The 11,857-nt window shown below is 41.4% G+C and overlaps 1 protein-coding gene across 1 annotated transcript; it reads right to left on the bottom strand.

Annotated features, from left to right (window-relative positions):
• Positions 1-1,614: 1,614 nt before the first annotated feature.
• LOC148039426 (pentatricopeptide repeat-containing protein At2g27610-like) lies at positions 1,615-8,161 on the bottom strand. The gene is made up of 2 exons (XM_087690569.1): positions 3,777-8,161; positions 1,615-3,695 (listed from the first exon to the last, which is right to left on the bottom strand). The coding sequence occupies exon 1, from the start codon at positions 7,535-7,537 to the stop codon at positions 4,583-4,585; it is 2,955 nt and encodes a 984-aa protein (XP_087546695.1). The 5' UTR covers positions 7,538-8,161; the 3' UTR covers positions 1,615-3,695; positions 3,777-4,582.
• Between the last annotated feature and the right edge of the window lie 3,696 nt (positions 8,162-11,857).

Below are 11,857 nucleotides of genomic sequence, written 5' to 3'. Positions count from 1 at the left end.
CTAGAGTTGTGCCTTAGAGTGACAATTTTGCAAATATTTTGACCAAGGTGATCAATAGGCCAATTTTAGAGTATCTTCTATCACATATCGACTTGGATACACCCTCCTCTACTTCTTCAAATTGACAAGTTGTCATCTACAACCTAGAGTAGTCACGTGTATCTAGAAGGTGTCGTTTGGTACCCTATCACCTACTGTCTGAAGCTTGCGTTTGCTCTTGACGTCATTAGTTGGAGTTGTCACCATCATCCTATTCTTGTGTTTGCTAAGTTTCCCTCTCCAACTGTCATCTACACTTCGTGCACAGTCGTCTGTAGTCTCCAACTATCGCCCACTTTTTCTCTCTTGAGGTATGTGTTTTTTCTCTCTCCTCGCTACATGTCTACATCAGATCCAACCTCTTTGGTTGCCTTTGTTATTTTTCAATACATGAAGGTTGCCTTCTTGCATTTTAGGATCCATTTCAAAGTACAACACACTCTCCATCTCATAATCTCTGCCTTGATCCCAAAGACACGAGAGTCCAAGGTTCAATATTCACTGCATATTGTGTTTGTTGCATGAGCATTGTATATTCAGAAGTCATTCACTTCATTATTCATTGTGTTCATTGTCTCTAAGTTACCCCAACCCTAATTGTGCTCTATGTTATTAGTTTGTGCTTTATTGTACGACTGGTTTTGCGCTTTTTGGGTTTAGAGTATTTCTTCACAAAAAATATAAAAAATTGATACATTGATGGTGAAATTTATGAAGATAAAGATAAGGCACCAAAATAAGATTGACTAGTAGAATGAAAACTTAAAAAAGTTATACCTAACTTTTTGTTATAATCATCTGTTCTCGTATTAATATACTATTACAAATCTTTTTCATGACTTAGTATCCTGTATAACAAAAGGAACAATGGAGGAAGGACTAGAACTTCCAACTTATTTACCTTTAATTAATGAAGATGGAATTTGATTGAAGAATGGTACATAGTTTGTATTTCCTTCTCCAATTGGGGGACCGCTACCAATAGCTGGCTTCAATTATTGTATAAGTCCCTTAAATTTGTATAAATCATTTGAAGAAACTTTGGCACAATTACCTTCAAGAAGTTGTGGGTCCAATGCATGAGAATCAAGTCGCATTTGATCCAAGAGATTCTATATATCTTGTACTATCAATAGCAGTTAGTTGTATCTCCATCTATGTCACTTCTTAGGAGTAAGTCATGAATACCACTTCTATTTGATCCTTGGCATAGGTTTTGTTGGAGATTGATTTAGTGATGAAGTGTTTGAAGTCATCTTTCCTTCTACATGTTTACTTCTAATGTTGAGCTTTCAAGACAAGGCTAAGTCACCTTCGTCACATGGCAATATGTAGTTTAAAATAAGCTAATTGAAAGTTTAACTCATAATGCACCTTTTTTAGCTTAACATGCCAAGGGGTACTAAGACAGATCTGGGCAAGAGACACTAGATTGCTGCTTGGGAATAGCTGTTAAAGCAATTAGAGATCAAATTATTGAATGTCTTGAACTCAGGTTTGTGAAGGGATGGCAACTTTTAAACACTTTTGGATCCATAGCAGGGGTTAAGTACTTTAAGATTGAGGCTGTGCAGTGGTCAAAACTTGGGCAAGGCCAATTATTACTATATTTGCTAAATTGAAATTCGGCTGGCGATTCAATTGTCCACTGACATTTCATGTGCAGGTCTATCAAGTGTCAAAGGCTCACTACTACATCATAATTAGCCCTTGACAAGGCCATGCAAGGTGGGAAAAGAACCCAAAAGGCAAGGCAGCTGCTGGGCAGCCTGTTTCAGCACCTCTCTATGGCAGGAAAAAGTCTACATTCCCTCTCCTACTGCTCCTCTCTCTCCCAGTCAGGGATTGTTGTTGCTAGCCATAGCTGGGCAAGAAGTAATTGTTGCCTGCATCATTTGCAGACCTAAAATGCTGTCTTGAAATTTTGCTGTCTTTGGGACTGCAACCAGCAAGAACTAGGGTTTGCATGGCTGCCTTGGGATGTATACATGCTCGATTCAGTTGACCATGAATGTTTGCTGCTGTAACTCAGCCAATTTACAGTAAATTGGAAGGCATTTTATCATCTACAATAGGGATGAATTACATACAACACGGGAAGACTCTACTTGGCTTCCCCAAACTCTCATATGAAGGGGATTATGGTTGCTGTTGATTGTAAACAGCAATTTGTTCTGAATTTGTCAGGGATTGAACCTTGATTTCCTGGAATTGAAAGAGGTCTCAATTAACTGATCTTGGAGGGATTTCGAGATCTCATCCTGGTTACTTTCAGAGCTTTGGCCTTTCTTTGTTGTGAATCTTCATTCACTGGAATAAAACATAAAGAATACCAAAAGGGTCACTAGGGGTTTGGGCCAATCGATATCGGCTTGCCTCTTCTCATGCAGGGAGTGTCCTGAAGTTAATAATGTGCTGGCTTCATTTGTTTTATGTTAAATTAGCTTGCTGCAATAATTTGTAAAGCAGGAATCTACCACCCTTCACTGCAAGGCAGGCAGGTTTCACCAGCCTTGTTATATGGATCCCCAATATGATGATCATTGCTCACATGATATGGAGCAAACCATCGGAACCCTTGGGATAGTTAGAGCAGAGACAGGAGCAGCACCTATGGTTACCGAGGCATTATTTCAGTCAGTGACTTGTTTACAAAGGATAAGGGAGCTCCCAAGGTATAGATATCCACCATTGGCATGGACTTCCTCCAGACAGTTAGCAAAGAGTGGACAGATTGATAGAAATTGGGCACAGTTGCACCCCTAGAGCCCCTCAGCATGAGGATGGCACACTCTCAACACCATGTTTTGCACATGTCAACAGAGGGATTCATTGACACACCAGCATACATGGATGTACTGCTCTCCCATGGGATACATATTGGTATGGTTTCACTCACACAGCTAAAGTTAGCTAGTGTGTTGGTGAAATCAGAAAATATCTTGAAATGACCATGGATTAGAAAAAGACAGGCATGAATCATGTTTGTGTCAAGCTGCCACAATTAGCATGAGTTATGGTGGTGTCACCACCAACTTAGTGTGGACCTTATGCCAGCAATTGCATATTGTGGAAGCTCATGGCATGATTTTTTGTGAACCATGGGCTTTGAGACCTTGTGCGGATAAAACCTCCGACATGAATGCTGCCAACTGCTGATATCATAAAATGTTACAACCTGATCCTCGTTCGTAACATCCATCTCTCTAAGTCTGATTCAACCAGCTTGTCTATTGAACCATATCCTATGAAGTTAACCATGAATAAGCCGGACTCCTCACCAGCTAAAATGCTTCCCAGTAGCCGCTGGTCATGGCATGTCAGTGCAATCCCGGCTGCAGACAAAAGTTTTCCAAAAGCAGAACAAGTCTTGCTGACTCACTCATTTCTTCTTGCTGCACACAATTGAACCTGTAAAGGCAACTAACGTTCTCTTTCACATTGAGGTTCTATACTTGACTAGGTCGTTGAGGTCCATTAGATTGTCATGGACCAACTCTCAACTTTCAAGTCCCTAAGTGCGGTCAAGATCCATCTTTCTCTTTATCTAAGTTCTTTGGCAGGCCCCATGACGGTATCACCAACTAGTTGATCCTCGCGTGCAGTTGATTCCTGCTCTTAGAGAAGAAGTCATTCCAGCAGCTTCTCTTTTATCCCTTCAAGTAAATGCAGTTCGACTAGTGAGTAAGTGAAACCAGCAAATGACCAATGAGCTAGAAAAAGGAGGCATGGCTTACCTTTATCAAGCTGCCACAATTAACATGAGTTATGGTGGTGTCACGACCGACTTACTATGGGCCTTCTGCCAGCTATTGCATATTGTGGAGTGGCATGATTTTTTGTGAAGCATGGGCTCTGAGACCTTGTGAGCAAATCCTCCAACATAAATGCTGCCAACTGCTGATATCATGGAATGTTACAACCTGATCATCATTCGTAACATCCATCTCCTAAGTCTGGTTCAACCAGCTTGTCTATTCAACCATTTTCTATGAAGTTAACCATGAAAGAGCCAGACTCTTTGCCAGCTACCCAGTAGCCACTGATGATGATGCAGACAAAAGTTCTCCGAAAGGAAAACAAAAATTTTGCTGCCTCACTGATGTCTTCTTGTTGCACGCTGTTGAACCTGTAAGGTACCTAAGGGTCTCTTTCAGATTCAGGTTCTATACTTGACTAAATGGCTGAGGTCTGTCAGATTGTGATGGATTGACTCAAGTGCACAAGTGCAGTCAAGATCCATCTGTCTCTTTATCTGAGTTCTTTGGCAGGTTGTGATGTCCTTGTTGATCTTCGTGTGCAGTTGAATCCTTCTCTCACAAAAGATGTCATACCAGCAGCTTCTCTCTTATCCCTTCAGTAAAACACACTTTGACGGTGGGGGTAGGATGGCTGTAAAGCTCAAAAGTGCTCACTTTCTGTGAGATTGACATGCAGAAAAGGTTCTGTGCAATACACATATTACTCATCTGATCCAGTTTGATTGTCACTGTAGTCTAGCAACACATAGGAACAGAGAGGACGCTCTGCAATGGCACTACAATCACCAGTATTCCTCGCAAATGCACTTTCCATCCTCAAAAATATGGATGCGATTTGCATCTTTGACATGAATTATGCGCTTCTCCATCTTTGAAATTAGTGAAGTAGAAAAATGGCAATCAGCACAAAGACGCATGTTCTTCGTAACACGTATAGGTGTACCTTCAGGTGTATTGATTAGAGCACAGGCAATGGCCAACTTCTCACAATGCCCACATAGCACATCTTCCTTTTCCTCGTCTGACATGGCTTGTGACATCCAATGCAAACGGGGGGAATACCCTTCTGCCAACAGTGCTTGACCAATATCGTTTAGCTTTGCATTGATATGTTCACTCTGGGGATGGCTATTATCCCCCGCAGTAAATGAATGAACATTTCTACCTATATCAGTCCACCAACACCGTCCTTGTATCATCAATGCTCCATTTCTCTTTCTCAAAATTTCAACCTTGTCTGCTTCCTCCTGCAAGCCAGCAGTTGCATATATATTACTCATGCAGACATATGCTGCAGCACACTTTCCATCCAGCCTTATTGCATGTTCAAAGGCCCACCTGCCAAGCTCCACATTTACCCATTTTCTACAAGCACTCAACAGTGCCATCCACATTTCGAAATTTGGTTCCTTTTGAATTATGCTCATAGCCTTGCTAAACTGCCCTGCACGGCTGAGAAGATCAACCATGCAGATGTAGTGCTCTACAGTTGGGATCATGCAATACACAGTGCTCATAGTATCAAAGTACATCAGCCCCTCCTCCACTAGCCCTGCATGACTGCAAGCAGTAAGCAAAATGACAAATGTGACACCATTAGGCTCTAAATGCTCTACAAACATTTTGTGGAATGAGTCGATAACCTTTTTGGCATTACCAAGCTCAGCATATGCAGTGATTAGGGCATTCCAAGAGACTACATCCTGTGCTGGAAGCCTGTCAAACACTTCTTGTGCTTTTGGGAGCGCACCGCACTTAGCATACATGCTCACCAATGCATTGCCTAGCAAAATATTATGGTTTTCCATTAGCCCCAGCCTGTGGAGCTCAGCATGTATCTCTTCGCCCTTCTCGGTTGCTCCTATACTGCCACAAGCTTTAAAAATGCAAGTAAATGTGACTGCATTTGGGGAAAAACCCTTGTCTTGCATGTGCCCAAAGCATTTCAAAGCTTCATCACCATGTCCGTGCTCAGCATATCCAGCGATTAGGGCATTCCAAGAGGCTACATCCCACACTGGGAGCTCATCGAACACTTCTTGCGCTTTTGCAAGTGCACCGCACTTAGCATACATGCTCACTAATGCAGTGCCTAGCACTATATTATGATTTTTCATTAGTCCCAGCCTCTGGACCTTGGCGTGTATATCTTTGCCCTTCTCAGTCGCACCTATGCTGCCACAAGCTTTCAAAATGCAAATAAATGTGACTGCATCTGGGGAGAAGCCCTCATCTTGCATACGTTCAAAGCATTTCAAGGCTTCATCAGCGTGTCCATGCTCAGCGTATCCAGCAATTAGGGCATTCCAAGAGACGACATTTGGTGTTGCAAGCTTGTCAAACACTTCTTGGGCTTTTGGGAGTGCACCACACTTAGCATACATGCTCACCAATGCAGTGCCTATCACAAGACCATGATTTTCCATTAGTCCCAGCCTGCAGAGCTCAGCATGTATCTCTTCGCCTTTCTCAGTTGCTCCTATGCTGCCACAAGCTTTCAAAACGCAAGTAAAGGTGACTGCATCTGGCGAGAGGCCTGCATTTTGCATATGGCCAAAGCATTTCAAAGCTTCATCACCATGTCCATGTTCGGCATATCCAGCAATTAGGGCATTCCAAGAAACTATATCGTGTGCTGGAAGCTTGTCGAACACTTCTTGTGCTTTTGAGAGGGCACCACACTTAGCATACATGCTCACCACTGCATTGCCTAGTACAATATCATGTTTTCCCATTAGCCCCAGCCTGTGGACATCAGCATGTATCTCTTTGCCCTTCTCAAGTGCTCCAATGTCCCCGCAAGCTTTCAAAATGCAAGTAAAGGTGACTGCATCTGGGGAAAGACCCTCATCCTGCATCTGCCCAAAGCATTTCAAAGCTTCATCACTGTGCCCATGTTCAGCATATCCAGCAATCAGGGCATTCCAACAGACTACATCATGTGCTGGAAGCTCGTCGAACACTTCTTGTGCTTTTTGAAGCACACCACACTTAGCATACATGCTCACCAATGCAGTGCCTAGCACAATATTATGCTTTTCCATTAGCCCCATCCTGCAGACCTCAGAATGTATTTTTTCGCCCTTCCCGATTGCTCCTATGCTGCCACAAACTTTCAAAATGCAAGTAAAGGTGACTGCATTTGGGAAGAGACCCTCTTCCAGCATGCGCCCAAAGCATTTCAAAGCTCCATGACTGTGTCCATGCTCGGTATATCCAGCAATTAGGGCATTCCATGAGACCACATCCCGTGCTGGAAGCTCGTCAAATACTTCTTGTGCTTTTGCAAGCGCACCACACTTGGCATACATATGGAGTAGGGCAGTGCCAACATAAATGTCCTTCTTAAGCAACCCTGTCTTGCGAATATCTGCATGCATCTTGCTCCCTCGGTGCAGGTCCTTCTGTCTGCCACAAGCCTTTATCACCTTCAACAGTGCAGGAGAGTTGTGGTGTGCCTGCCACGCCGTGCAGGACTCACTGCCTGTCACGTCCACTGGGCTTCTTCTTCTCAACTCAGGCAGATTGCTCCTCCCATCCACCCATATAGCCTGTCTTGTTCGCTTGTGCCTGACGTGGGGGGACCGCTGTGATCGATGCAAAAGTTGAATGTAAACTGGATGGAATGGGATTGTATGGCAATGTTTGGATTGAGAGTTGTTCCGACTGTCCCAGAATTGGGAAGGGTCCCTGAAGTAGTAAATCTTCCATAAGAGGTCCAGGTCCCTGCATGCCATTCTCCTATTCTTTGGGATTCGTGGTAAATAAGCATAACAATGATGACGAGGGAGAGCGGGAGATGCTTTGCCCGGTCGTCGCTCAGGTCTGTGATATGTGCCTTTGCTAATAGGCGAATTGGCTTGCCTCTTGTGGCGTCTCGTGCTCTATGTACGTAACTTGGCAGTGCTTGAGCTAGACAGGTCCCTTGGAGAGCTTCTTGACTCGTCAAGAGAGCAATTATCTCTGTTCTGGATCACGAGAGCCTAATTTATTGAATGATAAGGAAAATCCATAGAGCTTAGAGCGCCTTCACAGCGCGAATTTCGTGAAGGTTTAGCTGTGAAAACCAGTAGATTTGCACCATTCACACTGTGAATTTGGAGACGCACCCATTATTATAGGAGATCATAGGGGCTGATGTTCTTTCAATAGTCTCGTGGCTACTATCTCTGTTTCATCCTCTCCACCGATTGCAGTGCAGAGAGCACCATCAATGAATCTTTGTTCCTTTTAAGTTTTCACCGTTCCATGCACCAGAAGCAGAAAGACTGGAGATCGCCCACGAAGCAGCAGGACTAAAGATCGCAAGTTCAAAGTGTCGTTGTCAGGCTCCCAAGTCATTCACCGCGGTTAAATTCTTTCCTCATGGTATTCGCCTCGGGGGGGGGGAGGGGGGGTCTTGGTACCTTAAGAAAAAAACGCATTTTTGAAAAAATTCTTTCCTCTCTAATGGCCATTACTGACCTACATGAAAAAGAAAAACACAACAATCACTTTACAATTCCATCGCTTGCAATCCAACATACAAAACGTAAATCAGATTGAAGCTTCATCCTTCATGGATGTATGAGACTTCATGTTGCCTTCCCCTTATTGGGTAATTCTTCATGTTGTGGGTTTGTATCCACAAGTAAATTGGAGTTGTCATAGCCTATGTGTGTGGTGTTGAGAAACTTCGCATGTATGGCCAAAGGACACTCGGTCTTAGGTAAGAAGAGCTTGTAGCATAGAAATATGGATTTCAATGGAAGAATGCTAAGAGAGAGAGAGAGAAGGTATTTTGATTTAGACACACGGAATTGAATATGCTCAAAACATTAGCATAGATGTCAGATATTCCATAAGAGATTGCGCCCAAACTAAGTACAGCATATACACTTGCATATATGTCAATTTCTAAGACTTTTGCTTAGCATAAATCCAATGATAATCGGCCCCACATGCATATGCTTGACCATATAAAACCCTAGATAACAAATGCTTCTATAGACATAAAACGATCATATTCATACATAAGAACGACCCGGAACTTACTCAATCCATATATTCATAATACACCCTACATTGGATTATTAAAGAACCCTTTTGTCACCTTATACGCCAGCATTTCAAGGCAAGACAACAATGATTCAAGAAAGCATCAAATTAGTCCACAATATCTCTTGTTTCATGACAATCAAGTGCATAAAGTAAGGAAATGATTTATGACAGCAATGGGTGACCTCAAAATCCCTGTTTACATCAATTTAGAACAAAGTATTTCAACATACATCATTCCAAAAAGCAACCGATGTTTAGCAATAATACCAAGATCAACATATCCAATCTCGTGTGGCTAAAATGCAAAAACTCTTCCATGTTTTGTTAGCATATCCATAAAACATGATTTCTATGTATGGATAAGAAACTTCTCGCAACCAATCTTCAAGTCTTTTAAAAACTTTGTTGTAAACTTATGCTCGATCTTCTTTGGATCTCTAAGATTTGGTTGACGAGAAGCCAACTCTATATTTTATTCCTATTTAGAAGGCAACTAACCTTCATAGCCACAGCTTTATATTTCATTTCAACCCATACCTCCGATCTCTCATATGTATATAGTTGTGCTTGTTTTTCAGAATCTTCTATCATTTTTTATATGTCAAAAGAGCACTTTTTGATAATGACATTTCCTATGTATAGCCTGGACTCATTCATAGAAGCAAGATCTACCATAGTGTTGATATAAGACACCTCATCTAAAATCCTAGAAATACATTCATCCAACTCAAGCAATGCATTCTACCTCAACTTCTCGTGAGCCTTATGAACATATTTCCTTGCATGTCAATGCATGTTCAAGTTTCTAAATGCAAACCAAACCCTCTCCTGAAAATGTTGCAAACCCTATAGAAAAAGCGTTTGTATCTACAAAAAAAGGTGAGATTGTTTTTCTTTAAGCACCATCATAGTCCCACTTTACAATGGCACTAGCTGAAAACCCATTTTCTCACAAGACTCTTTGAATTCTTTAGAATTTGGGAAGCAAGTATACTCTTGAAGACTATCACAGTTTCTCTCATGGCTCACACATACTATAAGAAACTAAACATCCTGTTTACTATCATGTCTTCTTATCCTAGCATAAGCAAATTGATAATCCAACAACCTTGTTTCCATGTAAATTGCAGTGATATATAGATGCCCAAGAATTATAGGGTACATAGATACATTTGATACGAAAAAATGATGCTTATCATGTACATCTCCAATAGTAATTTTGACATTCAAACATGCAACATATAAATCCCTTGGTATATTATTGTCAACATCCATCCTCCATCCATGTTTGATATCAACTGGCCATCTCCCAATGTGATAAAGACTTCTTGTCATAATGTTTATCTTAGACACATGATTGGCCAATGCAATACATGGCTCCTCAAGATCTCCAACTTTAACAAGAGTCTTTGCTGTAGCTCTAGCCCAATGATTCCTTGTATAATGACTTCTTGAAATAACTTGCGATATGTTTTGACTTTCCCAACTTCTCGTAATTAAGATTTGAGAGTTTAAACTATCAAAAAGTAGAATCTCGAATAAAATAGTCTATATCTCATACCCCGACACCTTCCGAGATAGATAAAACTGCAAACATCTCTATACGAAAATTGTCATACGCATTGTGGTTATGGCTCATAAGTCTGGAATTACCAAACACATTTAAAACTTGAGTAGTTAAGACTTGACTTGTGGATACTAAGGAATAAAGAAAAAAAAAAGCCTTAAGCTTTTAAAAGAAAATCTTAAGAAGGAGAAGAAGTCGATGAACTGGCGCCACCCCCTCCCCTCCTTTTCGTGATCAAACGGCACCATCTCTCTCTCCCTTCCCAATTGGGGAAAAGTTGGAAACAGGAAAAAAAGCCTGAATTCTCCTCCTCATCTTAGCGTAAGACTCCAGCAATCTCCCCCTTTTTCTCAGGTCGAAAAGAGGCCTAGATTGAAGCAAGATCACTCGATAGCTAGGTGAATCAGTCATGACATCTCTGGCAGCCCCTCCGGACCTCAAAGATTAGATCATCAACATCAGATTGTATCTTGAAAGCTTCTAGATAGCTGGATTGGCAAGATGCCCTCCATAAAGAACTCCTCTTCTTGGCCACAACCCATAAACCCCCCCTTCAATTAAACTATAAATATGGGGCTTGAGGAGCCATAAAGTACATTAGCTCGAACCAAGAGAGAAGGGCAAGAGAGAGAGAGGCAACAGGAGCGTGGGAGAGGAAATTCTTGTGTTGTGAAGACAAGGAGGATACTTCGCTGGCTCTCAAAATCGAATCCCACCTCTTGTACCTTCACTCCCCTGTAGAATCGAGACTCTACTCAATTTTCTCTCAATTCCTAATAATCGCCATCTCCATCAACCCAATAGTGACAACTCAAAGCTCTATTGTCAAGATTTGTATTGAACTAATGAAACCTCTGATCGATAAACACGAACGCTAATTCTCTTAAAAAAAGTCTTGAGATGAAATTCTTAAACATACTTTCCATAATAAAAATAACCAAGAATTTTGGAACTAGTGAATTATCACTAGACAAGGACACACAGAACTCTGTTAAGAAAAAGAAAAAGATCATCACACGAGAGTTGCTCTCAAAAATAGAAGTCTAGGAAAAAAAAACTCTTGTTTATGTTTATATCGGGCTAGATCCAAAGGGGAGAGTAATCCGAGAGGATTATTAGTAGATATTGCTAGCTTACGCTAAGTTTAGCCCTGATATTGATATTCAAGAAAAGGGGTTTTTCTTGGAAATAAATTCGTTGAAAGTTTGTGTATAATGTATTTGAAGTTAGTTATCTGTGATTGTAAATTAGGTACTAATCTTTCCTAAATTATCAAGCTAAAAGATGGATAATTGAGTACAAATCGTCGATCAAGGCAGTATTTTGATGGGCATAGAACGCCGATGGAGGCAGTGTCTCTGATGGCACTAGACCTCCCCAAGGTCAGCATGAATAAAACCTACCCCAAGGGGTTTTTGTTTTCATGTTAGTGAGTATAGATCAATCACGA

This window comes from Lygodium microphyllum, chromosome 2, assembly GCF_053477565.2.
Source record: "Lygodium microphyllum isolate KBCC chromosome 2, Lygodium_microphyllum_v1.1.10, whole genome shotgun sequence".
NCBI lineage: Eukaryota > Viridiplantae > Streptophyta > Polypodiopsida > Schizaeales > Lygodiaceae > Lygodium > Lygodium microphyllum.
This window is presented reverse-complemented; position numbering and strand designations above follow the sequence as displayed.